General features: G+C 37.4%; 2 protein-coding genes across 2 annotated transcripts; one reads left to right on the forward strand and one right to left on the reverse strand.

Annotated features, from left to right (window-relative positions):
* Positions 1 to 2,574: 2,574 nt before the first annotated feature.
* On the forward strand, positions 2,575 to 3,915 carry LOC132635858 (zinc finger CCCH domain-containing protein 20-like). The gene has a single exon (XM_060352438.1). It carries the CDS (start codon positions 2,616 to 2,618, stop codon positions 3,621 to 3,623), a length of 1,008 nt encoding a protein of 335 aa, XP_060208421.1. The 5' UTR covers positions 2,575 to 2,615; the 3' UTR covers positions 3,624 to 3,915.
* An 11,668-nt stretch (positions 3,916 to 15,583) lies between these two features.
* Positions 15,584 to 16,285, reverse strand: LOC132637409 (uncharacterized). The gene has a single exon (XM_060354498.1). It carries the CDS (start codon positions 16,283 to 16,285, stop codon positions 15,584 to 15,586), a length of 702 nt encoding a protein of 233 aa, XP_060210481.1.
* Positions 16,286 to 16,586: the final 301 nt, after the last annotated feature.

A 16,586-nucleotide genomic window follows, 5' to 3' on the forward strand; every position in this document is an offset into this window, starting at 1 on the left:
TCCACAATGTAATAGCTTTGATTCTATATATATGTGGAAATTCTGTCTTTGTTCTTGAAATTGAGTTAGTTTGCCTATGTGTTAGTTGTTCTTTAGGTGCCATCATGAATTCTCTGAGTTTGAGTCATGGCAGATTTCTACCTAAAAGAACGTGGTTAATAAAAAATCTTCCACTATAGAAAGAAATGTATTTGGAGTAACACTTGCTCATACAAATATTAAAATTTGAATATTTCTTGAATCACACAACATAAGATGGATATGAAGGTTCATGTGATTGACATCAGTGTTTTAAAAGGCGAGGGCGTAAGGCGGGGCGTTTTACGTCTGGCTCAGTGAGGCGTAAGCCCCGAGGCACGGGGCGTAAGCCCCATGGAGTTTTAATTTTTAGTAATTTATAAAATGATATAATTATAATAAATACTTTTAAATATGTGAAATAGTGTAAAAAATTGAAGAAAATTATAAATAAGTGATATATATATATATATATATATATATATGCGCTCCACACCCCCCACCCCCCACCCCACCCCTAAAAAAACTAATTAGAACAATCTATTATGTGCTACTTACAAGTACAAGTGACTGCTCGTTACTTTTTTGAGATAGTAGAATACAAGATAAATAATTGAAAAAGAATATATATATATATATATATATATATATATATATATATATGCTCCACCCCCACAAAAAAACTAATTAGAACAATCTATTATACGCTACTTACAAGTACAAGTGACTGCTCGTTATTTTTTTGAGATAATAGAAGACAAGATAAATAATTGGAAAAGAATATATATTAGACATTCTAACAATAAAAAAAGGTCTTGACTTTTAATTTAATGTTTCAGTTCCTTTTTAAAACATTTGAGTAGTTACATGTTGACTTTTTTTAGAATTTGGGCATTATATTAAGGACTTATTTAACAAATTTCATTTTAGTTCGAAGAAGTTTTCTGGGCTTACGCCCCAACACGCCCCAAACGCCTGGGCGTACGCCCCGAATTGCTGGGCGTACGCCTTTGGAGACTTTCACCCCAACCTATCGCCCCGGGGCATTTTTGGTACGCCCCGCCCCAGGGCTCGCCCCGAAAACGCCTTTTAAAACACTGATTGCCATCATGCTTTAGAATGTAGTTTTTGAATTTTATGCTTGATTAAAATGTGCTATAATTATCTATCCTAATATGCAAATTTGGTCTAAGAATACTTTCTCTACTTATAGACATATTCCATCACAATTAGGATTTAGGGGGCATCTGTCTCCCAAAGTGAAACGAGGCACAAGTGTTGCGCTATATGCTGCAAAAGATAAATGCGAAAATGGACAATCTTAAAATCGGATAAGGATTCAGGTATGGTAGCTTGTAATTGTCAATTTCACTTTCTTTTGGTAGCAAAGGCCATTTAATTTAGGCACCTATCACTTCAACCCCAAGCACGTCCACTTGTGTAGGTTGACAATTGATCCCATCTTCCCTCTCCCCTCCTCCTCAATTAATCAAGTTGTATGCATGATAGTTTTCTTGAGTTTTCTGATGATATCATATAATTAGACTAATTAGAGTAATACTCAAGCTCAACATGGGGTAGAATTTTATCGTAAATGTTACTCCCATTCTTCTAATTTAATGATTGTCCTATCCTCTTCTTCTTTTATACATGCGACCACTTTGCCGATGAAAAGACACAAAAAATGACGAAAATAGTCCCTTGTGTTTCGGAGAAGTACAAAAACGGAGCCTTAAATATACTCTTAAACTGTTTTAATATTCTAAATTTGCCAAAAGTGAACACCGTTAGTTTTCATCAAATATTTAACACATTCAAGTTATTAGATTTAACAATAATTGTGAAAAAAAGAATTTAACATAAACCACCAGGAAGATCTCGTCAAATTTTAATAATTGCAACATCAAAAATTATATCGAATGTCAAAAAAAATAAAAATAGCAGAAACTAACTGTACCTCAAAACATTACATCAAATTTCAGAAATAGACCAAAATAGCAATTGTACAAAAGCTATACAAGATCCTTTTTTCTCCCACAATTCTTGTAAAAGTTAGTTAAATCAGTAATGGAAGAGACCAAAAATGCATACGAACTTAAAGATTAATAATTACTCATTAATATATTTTAAAAACTTTCCAAAAATACCTCATTTTTATGATTTTCTCATGAAAAGACATACTCTCGTAATAATTAAGATAACAGATGTACCCTTTCAATGTTCTACTATGTTACTCTAATAATCAAAGGAGTTAGGCCTCAATAAAATAAAACTCCCTGCCGAAAAAGGGAAAGATGTATGTACTGAATTTAATTGGATAAATAGACAAAAATACAATGCGACGTGGCCTTGTATACCGGGAAACACCTTAGTGGACCTCGTAATCCGCGTCAAGTGGGAAGATATCTAAATATTTTACCCTAGTAGAGTAAGTAGATAGTGGTAAACTGTAGATATTTTAACCTAACCATAGTTTAACCCAAACTCCTAAACCATGGTTAATAAAGTAGTTTATATTGCTGCATCCATCAGCTTCCAAGGAGAAGCAGTAGAGAGAGAGAGAGAGAGAGAGGCGTATACACCCAAAGCTTCTAAAAATGATGATGATCGGACGATCACCCCATCACTCACATCCGACCGTCCAAGTCCCTCCTTGGGACATCATGGATGATCCAACAGTTGATATTCACTCCCCATTTTCCAACATATCCACTAGTCCTGATTCTGGTTACGACGCTTTAACGGCGTTGCAGCGTTACCTTCCGTCAAATGCAAACGACGTTATGTTCGATTCTGATGGTTTAGACATTCCAGTGGACGCGTTCTCATGTGATAATTTCCGTATGTATGAGTTTAAAGTGAGGAAATGCGCACGTGGAAGGTCACATGACTGGACGGAATGTCCGTATGCACATCCCGGTGAGAAGGCTCGTCGGAGGGACCCACGTAAGTATCATTATTCTGGCACTTCTTGTCCTGATTTCCGTAAAGGGAACTGTAAGAAAGGTGATGCATGTGAGTACGCACACGGCGTATTCGAGTGTTGGCTGCACCCTGCTCGCTATCGTACGCAGCCTTGTAAGGATGGGACCCACTGTCGCCGGCGCGTGTGCTTCTTCGCTCACACGCCTGAGCAGCTGCGCGTCCTCCCACAGAACAACAGTCCACGTGGCCATGCTGCCGAGTCATCTGACGGCTCTCCTACTCGACTAGGGTTTGACTCTCCGTTTGACTCCCCTCCGGTGACGCCACGCGGCGTTAACGGACTGGCTGAGTCGATGCGTAATATGCAGATTGGGATGGCGAGGGGTATGAGTATGAATAGCAGTCCTAACCCTACATGGGCCGGCTTTGGTTCACCAAGGAGCCCATCCATGCTCCGACCCGGGTTTATGAGCCTACCAACAACTCCGACCCGGAACCCGACCCGATCTGGGGTTGCGGTGTTTGATCAGTGGGAGAAGAATTACGAAGAAGAGCCAGCAATGGAAAGGGTGGAATCTGGGAGGGATCTAAGGGCCAGGATTTATGCAAAACTCAGTATGGAAAACTCTCTTGATTCGGGTGCTCCGGATGTTGGATGGGTATCCGAATTAGTGAAGTGATTCGGGTCGGATCTGAGGCCTCTTTGACTTTTGTAAAGACATGGTCATTTACTGAAGATTATTGGTGTAAATATAGTCCGAGATGGAGAGATTAAGATTAGCCTTGTAATCTCTATTTTGTGTTTTTGCTTATTTTGGGTATTTTGATAACGGGGGTAAAAAAAAAAAAAAAAAGAGGAAAATTGGTGGAGTTTTGAATATTTTGTACATGAGAAAAAAAGATCTAGAACAATGGATCTTTCTTTAATTGCAGGGGCTTCAGATGTATAAGATTTTATCGATTTGTATCTCATCTCTGCTATTTTTCCCAATGTTTTAAAGCTTTTTACTAAGTGCTAAAGTTTCTTGATTTTAATAATGTTTGTTTTTTATTGTTGGTGCGGTTTCTAGCTTTAATTACAAAAGGGAATACCATGTTTGCATAAATCTTGAACTTCCATATGTGTTGAGATAATCTTGAATCAAATGTGTATCCAATCATGGAATTGAAAAGTAGTGTTTTGTTCTTATATATGGACCACAATGCCAACTTGATTGATGTATTTTTCTTTATATAAGACTATAAAAATCTTTATCCAACTAGGTAAAGTTGCTTGTATTTTGGTTCATGATTTTGTGTATCACTTGCAGTGGTGGCTTGTTTTGAAGAGGCAAGGCTATACTAGTTCTCAATGCTTTGTGTCAATTTTTGGGGGGGATATGATAATTCATAAGAAGGGATAACGTTGATGTGATTGGTATTTTGTCATGAGCGAACATTTCCTTTCTTTAAGTTTGCTTGTTTATATCAACGTCTTTATCGTGGTGTTGAAATTGATTCTTTATGAGGATTTTCTTTTTTGGCCCCCCATTGTTATTTTCTACCTTTGTTAATAATTAGGGCGATTAAGCCAAAGTTACTAGTTATGACGTCTCACACAAGTGTACCACAAGTTATAGCTTCAAGAAAATTTGGTTGTGTTGTATTTTTGAAAACTTTAAGCATTCTGTGTTATGTTACTGGCCTAACAAAATTAAATTTACCCCTAAAAAGTATTTTCTACCAAGAAATTCTTTGTTCTCGAGATCCATTCCAGATGTGATTGTATCTACTTGTTAATGGAGATGACTTAATAGTCTATTTGGTAAAATTTCTAGTAAATTAAAAGTGTTTATTCTAGTAAATTAAAGTGTTCCGTCAAGCTTTTAGGCACAAAATAACGCTTCAATCTTGATAAAAATGTTTTTCAAGTTGATTAGTTAAATATAAACTACTGCTTTTTCAAAATATTTTTTTGAAAAATATTTTTGACCAAAAAATGTTTTTTTCAAATACAAACAGATTTCAAAAGCTTAACTGAACTTGGTTATTCTCCCCCTAATTGAAATAAGAGCTAAGCTAGTACTTAAGTAAATCCTTATCCTAGTGAAGCCATAAAGAAAAACGTAAATTTAGCAAATTTAAGAGAGGTGTACATATTTATCTATGGCTTCAATGCATATGCGGCCTTCTAAACTTGTCATTTTTTTTAATTTAACACCTCAGTTAAGTGTTGTTTCTATTGAATTTCTGAACTCATTTTTAAGTGTGTCTATCAAACTCTTTAAATCTGATTTTTATTAGAAGCAAAGATTAAATTATGGTAATGAAGGTGAAGTAATATTTTAGACGTGTGGTTAGCTATTCTTTACGTCATGGATGTTTCATTTTCTGCTGGTTCTTCTCTTCCACTGTCAGCTTAATTAAGAGTTTGTTCTTTTTTTTCCTCTCAATTGCTGCTAATCTTAGCTAAAATATGACATAATTAAATTATAATATATATTAACATATTACTATATTAAAGATAGAATATTATGTAAGTCAGATTGTATTTAATAAATATATTTAAAGACAAGTTCAGAAATTAAATAAAAATAAAACTTAATTAAAATATCAAAATGAAAAAAAAGACAATTTCAGGAGGTTACATGTGCATTAACCCTTTATTTATCAAAGGAGAGATTACGAGGGTGACGTGGATGCCAGAAGTGACAAAGCCGACCTTATCCTTTGTTTAGCTATCACATCTTGGTGTCATTATATTTTTTTTATATCCTTGATTATCACGTCCTCTCTAGTTACCACTAAAAAGATTGTACTTGCTACTTTTTTATTGTTATCCCTTTGAAATCTTGAAGATGGGGAGGAAATCTTTAACTTGTGTTGAAGAAAAGAATACTGCTTGTAATAATTATAGTTTTATTTGGTCAATATGAGGCCACTTGACCTATTCCTTGTGGCCCTTTTACTAAAATAATATCTGTCCATCTCCACTGCTTTTCCCTGGAGCTTCACTTGCAAGTTCTATGGGCAGGGAGTTGTGAACATGTATGAGGTGTTTTAAGTTCTAATGAATCTTTTTATCGTGAGGAAAAAAAAAAAGCGAAAAATCGCCCCCCGTTATAAATTGTTATCCGATTCTATATATTGGTGTTTTAAGTTCTAATGAATCTTTTTATCGTGAGGAAAAAAATAGCGAACAATCATCCCCCGTTATAAATTGTTATCTAATATATATAGTGCATGTCATATATGCGCTCTGGAAATATGACCATTCTATCCTTGATCCCAATACTATTGATTTAATTTATCATTGTGAAATACATATAATTCTTCCAACAATATTACACTACATTTGCACCAAAGTATGTAATAACATAGCTTTCTAATACTTGATTTAAATAGTGAACTCCCCAAATTTCATCTGAATTCCTTGGGTCCCAATCACGACCGCCCAAATAAGTCTTAAGTGATCAATATGACTTCAAAAAAGTCCGAAACATGAAATTGAGCGATTTAATCAAAATAAGGGGGTTGAGTTGTTACATATTTCCCCACTTGGACAACCGTTCGTCCCCGCACGAGTTTAGAATTGTACCTGAGCTGTCAAATAGCCATGGATATATGCTCCACATGTCCGACTTCGTCTCCCAAGTAGCCTCCTCAAGCGGATGATGTTTCTATTGCACTTTCATTGAAGCTATCTCTTTGGCCTTAGCTTCCGCACCCGTCTGTCCAAACTAGCCAAAGGCTCCTCCTCAAGGGTCAAATTTCGATCAAGCAGAACCGTATCCAACAGTAGGCGTGGGACTTATCCTCATGGTATTTCTGCAAGATAGATACATGAAACACCGAATGAACACTATCAAGTCTGGTGGCAAGGCAAGTTTGTAGGCTACCTTTCCAATACACTGCAAAATCTCAAATGAACCTAAGAATTTCTGGCTTAAATGCCCTTCTTCTCAAAACGCATTACACTCTTAAAAGATTAGACTTCCAATAGTATTCTGTCACCCTCCATGATCTCTACATCGATCCTTCCAGTTCACATAGTTTTTTTTTTTTCCTACTTTGGATTTAAGAAGCCGCTCCTAAATTAACTTCACCATTTCCAAGACCTATGTCACGTAATTCGTACCCCATGACCTAACCTCAAAAGACTCAAACCAATCAATGGACAAACTACACTGCCTACAATACAAGGCCTCAAATTGCGGCATTTGAATGCTGGATTGGTATTTATTATTATAAGCAAACTCTGCCAAAGGCAAGAACTGGACCTGATCCAATGACCACCAAAATCAATCACGCATGCTCCCAACATGTCCTCAAGAATATGAATAGTCTGCTCGAGATAGCCATCACTCTATAGATGAAACACTATGTTGTACTCAACCTATTTATCCAACTCCTTTTGCACAAACTTCTAGAAATGAGATGTGAACTATTTTCCTGATCTGAAATTATGTCTGCAATCGAACTATCTTACAGATGTAAATCCGAGCCAACTTCTTTGAATTGTAGTTAGTCTAGACCTGTATAAAGTACGTGAACTTGGTCAATCTATCAATAATGATCCAAATCGCATCAAATATCTCCAAGTACGTGTCAAACGTACCACAAATTCCATAGTAATTCTTTCCCACTTTCAGTTTATAGACATCCTATGAGTTAAATCGTTCAGTTTCTTATGTTCATATTTAACTTGTTGGCAATGCAAATATCGTGATACATGCCAACTATGTCCCTCTTCATCCGACGCCATCAGTAATGTTGTCTCAAGTCTCAGTGCACCTTATCCTTCAAATGATGAGCCTTGATTCGCTCCATCAGAGATGACTGTGCCACAATATAAGCTAGAACCTTGCTAGGTTCAGAAATGTCTAGTCCCACAAAGTCGTTGGCCAAAGACCAGACGTCCATAGCCAAAGGATGTTGACTTTGATTCAAGGCATTCGCTACTATGTTTGCCTTGTCCGGATGGTGTAACATTATAATCTTTCAACAACTCCAGTCACTTCTCCTGCCTCAAATTAAGATCCTTTTTCTTGATTATATACTGATAGCTATGATGATCCGTGAAAACCTCACAGCTAGCTGAACGACTAGAATTTGGTAACTGGAGAAAATTGTTGAACTAGGGTTCGTGCTCCCCTCTGGTTTGTGAACTATCTGGTATGATGAGTATAAACCCTGGCGTATTCAATGATCTTAAAGAAACACATGGTGTGAAGTACAGTTGTGGCAATAAAACCCTTTAGGCCTTAGTTGGCCCTGTCCGAACTGTCAGAATAGGCTCATCCTCGTGAACTGATGGTGGGTTAATTGATGCAGCTTTAGCACGATCTCAAGCAACAATTGGTACTCGGCCTCTAGTACGTGCTATTGTGCAAGTCCTAGTATGTGCTCCAGCCCATTCCTTACCTTTGGCTCTACCTTTAGTAGCTACACTGGCCCAGTTGTGGGCTCTCGCGCTCTCCAGTAGTAGATACACGTGTGCTCGACATCTATGAAAGAGTGAAATAAAGATATGTAGAACTCAAGTCGAATAAAGAACAGACGATAAGGAAAGAAAGAAAATCTCCTAAGATATCCGATAACCTCTTGAAGATAAGTATAGGCGTCTCCGTACCGAACCACAAGACTCTACTTGTCATTATTCATGACTCATAAGACCGGTGAATTTAGAGCTTTGATACCACGTTGTCACCCAATTTACCTAAGCCACTCCCCAATTCCAGGCGAACCGATAGCATACATAAATCAATTTCAGTAGCAAGAAACAATAATAAGGTTTTGAAAGCACTCATTAAGTCATAAATGAAACCCTAATGCAGAAAGTGCGAAAGAACATGTAATAACCCCCAAGAACTAGCAATATGGCTCAGGAGCTTCTATAACATTATCAGTACATGAGTCTTAAACTGAATAAGATAGAACAGTAATAAATAAGATAGAGAAGAAGTCTGCGATGGTACAAACTAGCCAAAGAACTCATCCTGAAATCTCCAAGTTAAGCTTTGTGTCCCGTCACGAATTACATTGGCACACAGATTGATATACGCACAAAAAATACAGCAAGTGTAGCATGAATACATAAATCCATGTCTACTCAATAAGTATCTTTGACCGACCCTATCAAAGTAGTGGCGAGGTTTGGTTTCAAATTGTGTATCAACATGTACAATCTAAACAAATAATGTAGATAAACAATACAAAGTAACTCAACCTAGACAACGTAGCAACTTATGTTTTTTTCCAGCTTTTGAAAGATAGTTTTTGTTATTATTCAAAAACACTTATTTTTTCTAAAGATTTGGCCAAATACTTTAAGCCAAATACTTTAAATCTTTAAAATAAACATATTTAAAAAAAAGAAGAAGATATATTTGAATTCCTCAAAACTTGGTCAATCAAGCTATAGGTAGGTGATACTGTGATAGTGGTTCTTCATTATTCCTAGCTGACAATGGGTTATCGTCCTAGTTATTCTAATTGAGTTATTTTTTTAATTTATATTATATTACTTGATATTCACAATTTGTTCATCCGATTAATTTAGCTCCATACACCTTGATGGTTATTTTACTTGAGCTGCCTGTATGTTGAGTTTCCCCTAACAGGCTCCACTATTATTATAACTCTCATTTTGTTACACTATCATGTACATGAGTTGTGACGCTTATATATAGGACACCAACAAATCTCTGCATATTTTTCCACACAAATATCTTCACTATAGAGAATTTGGAGAGTCTGTTATGTTTCGCTAAAAAGTATATATACGTAAAAGTTTTTTTCGCAGCGTACCTGAAAAAACATGTATATGTCATGAATGCACTAGCTAAAAAGATAAATGAAAATTTTTGTACTATGACTTATTATTTGTGAACGGACCCAATCACACATTGGGGAGTTATCCAACCTTATATTGATTTAAGAGATCTTAATATTTTTTAGTTAACTGGCTAATAGTAATTTCACCCGCATAGTCTAATAGTTTACGATCATCGTTGGTGTATTCTTGTATATATAAAATAATTAATAGGTGTATAACTAATGTGTACATTGATTATACACATATATAATAATTATGTTGATTATACACTGCATATGGAGTAACTAAAACTTCTAAAAGATAAAAATTAGAGATAATTTTGTTATGACCTTTATTAGGTCGTTGTGTAGTGTAAAAATTCCTTCACCTAACCTATTTTTACATATTCATTTGATACCTTTTCAAATAATATTCATGTATTGCTCTTTTTATTGATCTAAACAAGGTGCAAAGAACCTATTAGCTAGCCTTTGTGCGGTGGCGGGCCTAGCATGTCAGCTACAGATTTAGTCGACCCCCAAAACTTTGGTTTAAATATTTTATTTGTCTTGAAAATTTATAGAAATATGTACAGATTATTAATTTAAAATCTAATAATTTAAAAAATTAAAAATCAAAATTTATAAGTTTTAAATTCTAGATCCCTCAACCTTGGTGGAGGAAGTCATTGATGATTAAAGAAAAGAGAATCACAAAACTAAAGGCCGACAAAAAGGGTTGAGGGAATTGGATTAGTTTTGAAGTACCTAATCGAAGCAAACCAAACATAAATAAGACAAAGATAAACACCTAAAAAGTTGCCACTTTTATTTCCTTATAATAGTGTTTGCTAGTGGGAGTTTCTTGAATCCCGTGTGCCCTCTTTTCCTTTTCTTTTCACTTTTCCACCTTCTTCCAAATCAAGATTTGAAACAACCCCCCACTCCATTTTCTATCATGTATTTGTATGCCATACTGCTAGTTGTTTTTGTTATTTTTCTCGCAATCCTCGAGAAAGTGTGTCAAATGACGTGAATTTGATAGTTTCAGCTCGACACCGAAGACGAATCTAGAATTTCTAAAGCATGAGTTCATCACTAAAAAAAAAAAAAATATATATTAAAAAGAAATTGATCCCTAGTCCCTTAGGTAAATGACTCAACTTTCAACCAAGTGCATCATTTGGTCTTTTGTAATATGTGTTCCAGTAGGTAGTATTATACTGATTTTAGAAAATATATACATAAAATACCTAGTTTTACGACGAGACCATATGTTCACGTGCTCCAAAAATAGAGCCTAAAATCGCCTCTGCTTAACACCCCTTTTGATCTCATTAATACAAAGGGAAAATATAGCTTTCCCTCCCCCAATTAAGTAGGTAGGTTAGGTTCGATTGTACCATCTTCGTTTAAAATGATATTTTCTAAATAATGTTAAAATAAAATTTTAAATTATATATAAACTATTGAATTTTCTTAGTATAATAGAAAATTCTAATGTAATAATAAAGAGGGGTTCACATAAATCTTAATATTGACATTTTAGCATTATGTTGTTTATCCCCTTATACGACTTTCTGGCTCTGCTGCAGCCCCAACTATTTGATAACCTAGAAAATATGTGAGTAGTAACTCTTATATGTGGAATGAGAAACTTAACTTTAGAAGAAGCATTTCACAAGAAATTGGGGGAACAAGCTGCCTCGTACTGTGCTAGAGAAATTCCATCGACGTTAATTTCTAATCAACTCTTTAACAATTTCGTCAGTTTTTGTTAGGTTGCATGATCTACTTCCTATCCTATATCGTATCCAATTTTCGCTTATAGGACAGAACACATTGCTTTACCTGCCCGGCTCACAAGGGCGATAAAAACCACGACCTACACTTCTGTAGAATTTTCCCCAAACTCCATTACAATGACGAGCCTCTGTAAATTCAAGTTACAAACTTTGTAATATAGGAACTAACCTCTAATTCCTATCTCGCTAATCTCCCTAGGCTAGTAAGCAACCTCCAAGTTGATCTCCAACTTGAAGTTGAATTTACAACGTTTTTGTACTAACTTGACTGCAATTCTAATAAAGCAAATAAAGTACAACTCGACAAACAACCTAATGCAATTTTCTAGACTTAAGAACTTCAAAACATTACACAATAGAACAACTCCTTTAATCTATCTTCTTGTACTAGGGACATACACATTGATTCTGAATATTCTTGATGTCTTCTTTGATCGGTCAATATTCTGAAATCTCTCTTTGTAGGTGTGCAAACCTTCTTCTTAGTAAAACTTGGATATTTATAAAATTGCGCGCACAACAGGTCGGCAAACACAAAACGCTCTTTGAGTAGGCCCATGAGATATATTAGGGTTAGTGTTGAATAGGGATTCTTGCCTTTTGAATCGACTTCATTATGCTTGTAGGAGTCTGAAGAACCTTGTTTAATTAGGGCAAGGAATCCTACAACTTGACCGCCAAGTCTTCATGATAGTTCCAAGTACATTCGTGTTTTGATGATTGTCAAATTGTTTCAGAACCAGATATAGACCTGGTCTATAATCTGCTCTCTATGCACCTTGCACTATCAGCAGAGACAGTTGTAAAGCTGGCCACTTGCTAGACATAAGTATAGCAGTGAGCTGGCCCATGCTTTAGGTCAAATTTGAAGAATGGTCTTTTTTCACCCCACATGCTCCCACTATATATACAACGTGATGGCAACATATCTGACAGACTTGAGAACCAAATCTAAATCGTGCAAAGCTGCTGACGCAGGTTCTCAAGATCTCTCAAGAACAAAGTTACTTTCAAGCTGAAGAACCAGATCCTGATATGAGTTTAGTCTATGTTCTTTAGGTTGTTCCAAGTATTTTTTCATGTGCTTTAAATTGTAAACCTAACTCTTCCCAAAAAGGAAACTGTTGTAGGTATATCAAATTCTTAGTAGTTGTTAGGAATTTTACCTTTTAATCTATTAAGTGGTACCCTCGACTAAGTGTAACTTAGGTGTATTAGGTGGGTTTGGCTAGAGGTAGTCAACCTTAGTGGTCCTTAGCTAGAGTTAGCTAAGTGGAGTGGCTTGTAATCGGAGTATTGCAAGTGTGGAGGGACTACGGGAGTTAGTTCCTAGGTTGCATAAGCATTATTGTAAGGGTAAGGGATTATGAGAGTTAATTCCTAGCTTACGATAGAGTTGTAACATGAAGTTGCTCGTGTAGTGGAGTTGAAATCCTACTAGGGTAGGTCGTGATTTTTAATCCCTGGCAGGGGACTTGCACTTCATACCATATAGAGCCTCACACAGATCCATTTTGATACTGACATGATAGCTATTATTATAGGCAAACTCTATAAGACGCAAATGATCATCCCAGCTTCCTTGGAAATCCAGTACACAAGCCCGTAACATATCTTCCAAAGTCTGAATAGTCTACTCAGTTTGTCCTTCTATCTGCGGATGAAAGGCTGTGCTAAGATTTACTTGAGTACCAAGACTTTTCTGAAAATATTTCCAGAAATTTGCCGTAAACTGAGCACCTTTGTCAGAAATAATAGACACAGGAATACTATGGAGACACACAATCTCCTTAATGTACAAATTGGCATAATCCTTAGCAGTATAGGTAGTCCTTACTGGTAAGAAATGGGTTGATCTGGTTAGCCTATCGATGATCACCCAAATAGAATCAAACTTACGATAAGAATGGCGCAATCCCATAATGAAATCCATATTGATCACCCCCCATTTCCAAGCCAGAATCTCCATTTCCTGTAATAGACCACTAGGTTTTTGGTATTCAATCTTCACTTGTTGACAAGTGGGGCATTAAGCTACAAAGCTCGCGATATCTTTCTTCATATCGTTCCACCAATAAAAACCCTTAAGGTCGTGATACATCTTTGTGGAGGCAGGATGAATGGAATACAGGGAATAATAGAATTCTGACATAATTTTGTCCCCATGTCCGGTTACATTTGGAACACACAACCGACCTTGATGTTTAAGAACCCCATCTGAATCGAGTTCAAAAGCGAAAATCCAATTCTGTTGAATTCTCTCCTTGATAGTGACTAGAACTGGATCTTCATACTGTTGAGCCCTTACTTCCGAGGCAAGAGTCGATTGTGAAATATTCTATAAGGCAACACAAGTATCTTCGAAATCTAATAAGCGAACTCCTAGATTTGCTAGGCGATGAAGTTCTCTAGTCATCTCCAACTTTTCAGTTGGCACATACAATAGACTACCTATCGACTTGCTACTTAGCGCATCCGTGACAACATTAGCTTTGCTAGGATGATATAAGATATCGGTATCATAATCCTTCACCAATTTGAGCCATCTTCGTTGCCTTAAGTTTAACTCTTTCTGCTTGAATATATATTGAAGACTTTTATATATATTGAAGACTTTTATGATCTGTATAAATATCAACATGAACTCCATATAAGTAATGCCGCCATATCTTTAGAGCATAAATTACTGCCGCCAATTCAAGATCATGGGTTGGATAGTTTTGCCCATGTTTCCACAACTGTCTAGAGGCATAAGCGATTACCTTACCATTTTGCATTAATACACATTCTATACTTGTGCGTGAAGCGTCACAATATACAGTGTAACCCTCAGTGCCTTCAGGAAGGGTGAGAACAGGAGCGGATGTCAACTTGTCTTTCAATTTCTGGAAACTCTTCTCACAAGCTTTTAACTATTGAAACTTAGTTGCCTTTTGAGTCAATTTTGTAAGGGGAGCTGCTATAGAAGAGAATCCTGCTACAAATCTCCGATAATATCTCGCAAGGCCCAAGAAACTTCAAACTTCTGAGGGTTTTGTTGGCCTGGGCCAATTCTTAACTGCTTCGATCTTCCGATTAGCAACTTTAATACCCTCGTCAGACATAATCTAGCCTATAAAAGCTACTGAAGTTAGCCAAAATTCATATTTGGAGAATTTTGAGCACAACTTTCGATCTCGCAATGTTTGCAACACCTTCTGAAGGTGTTCAACATGTTCTGCTTCAGAATGAGAATATACCAGGATATCGTCAATGAATACAATAATAAATACATCCAGGAAAGGCCGAAATACAGTATTCATTAGTGCCATGAATGCTGCTGGAGCATTTGTCAATCCTAAGGACATAATGAAGAATTCAAAATGCCCATATCTTGTTCGGAAAACTGTCTTTGGAATGTCTTCCCCTTTTACACGTAGTTGATGATACCCTGACCTCAAGTCAATCTTCGAGATACACCTGGCACCTTGTAGCTGATCAAACAAATCTTAATTCTGGGCAATAGATATTTATTCTTGATAGTCACCTTATTTAGTTGTCGGTAGGCAATACACATTCTTAGTGAGCCATCCTTCTTAGGAACAAATAATACCGGCGCTCCCTACGGAGAAGTACTAGGCCTAATAAAGCCTTTATCTAGCAAGTCCTGTAACTGCACCTTCAACTCTTGCAATTCAGCGTGGGACATACGATAGAGAGGAATAGAGATGGGTTGAGTGCTCGGATACACATCAATCGAAAATTCTATTTTCTTTCGGGAGGAAGACCTGGCAATTCATGGGGGAATACTCAAGATCCTGCTGCCTTGTGAGTGCATAAATACGGTTCTGGCTGCTTCCAGAACCAGATGTCTGACCTCTTCCCCTACCTTTACCTGCTGGGGATGAAGAAGAACCTTGCCCAGAGAGGCGAACAGAAGATGAAGAGCCTGCGACCGAACCTGTCGGCTGAGCTGGGCCACCTCTATCGCGAGTCGGATAGTCCCACATAACATGACTAGGATGCCCACTAGAGTATCACATCCCCATACTCTAACAGCACTAGCCAGAATGGCCCTTACCACACTGGTCATAACGGGGCAATGGAGGCCTTGCCTGATTAGTCTCTCTCCTATAGGAAGTAGCGGGCGCCCTTGACCTCTGACCTAGTCTAGAGTAAATGGATCGGTCATACCGTTGCCCCTGAAAATGAGAAGGCACACTAACTACTGAAGAGGCTGGTCGTTTGGAATAATGAGGCCTATAACCTCCCTGATAATCGCCTGAATAACCTGCAGACCTTGCCTGCTTATGACGACCCCTATCCGGGTCTTGCTTGGCCTGACGTTGAAGTTCCTCCAGATTCTGAGCATATCCCTGAATACGAGCAATATCCATGCCGTCCTGAAGTGAGGCCGTCATGCAAGCCTTAATCAGGTGGGGCCCAAGCCCAGTCACGAAACGATGTACTCTATCTTCCATTTCAGCCACAATTGCCTGAGCATATCTGGCCAAAGAGTTAAACTTCAAACTATATTCCCGAATACTCATATTATTTTGGCGAAGCAATAGAAACTCATCAACCCTGGCCCTACGGATCTCGGCGGGCAAATAATGAGCTAAAAAGGCTCTGGTGAACTCGAACCATACTGCTGGAGGTGCATTCTGCCCTCTCGACCGTCGCCAGGATTCATACCATACTGCTGCCATATCCCACAACCTATAAGAAGCTAACTCTACTGATTCTGTATCAGAGGCATGCATTACCCTCAAAGCGCCATTCGATCTACAAAGTTCTGGGGATTATCCTTCGGGTTTGACCCCGTGAAGACCAGAGAATCCAAATTAAGAAAATCACGTATGCGGGAACTGACAACCCCATCTAAAAGGCCAGCCTGCTGCTCAGTCTGAGCAGCTACCAATCTGGTCAATAGCGGGACTGCATCTCGCAAATCCTGATCTGAAACAACAGGGTGAGGAGGTGGAGGCTAAGGATCCGGAGGGACTGGAGGCCTATCATGCTCTTCTGCAACTGATGGAGTAGAGGTTGCACGTGAGGGAGTGG

Source organism: Lycium barbarum, chromosome 4, assembly GCF_019175385.1.
Source record: "Lycium barbarum isolate Lr01 chromosome 4, ASM1917538v2, whole genome shotgun sequence".
NCBI lineage: Eukaryota > Viridiplantae > Streptophyta > Magnoliopsida > Solanales > Solanaceae > Lycium > Lycium barbarum.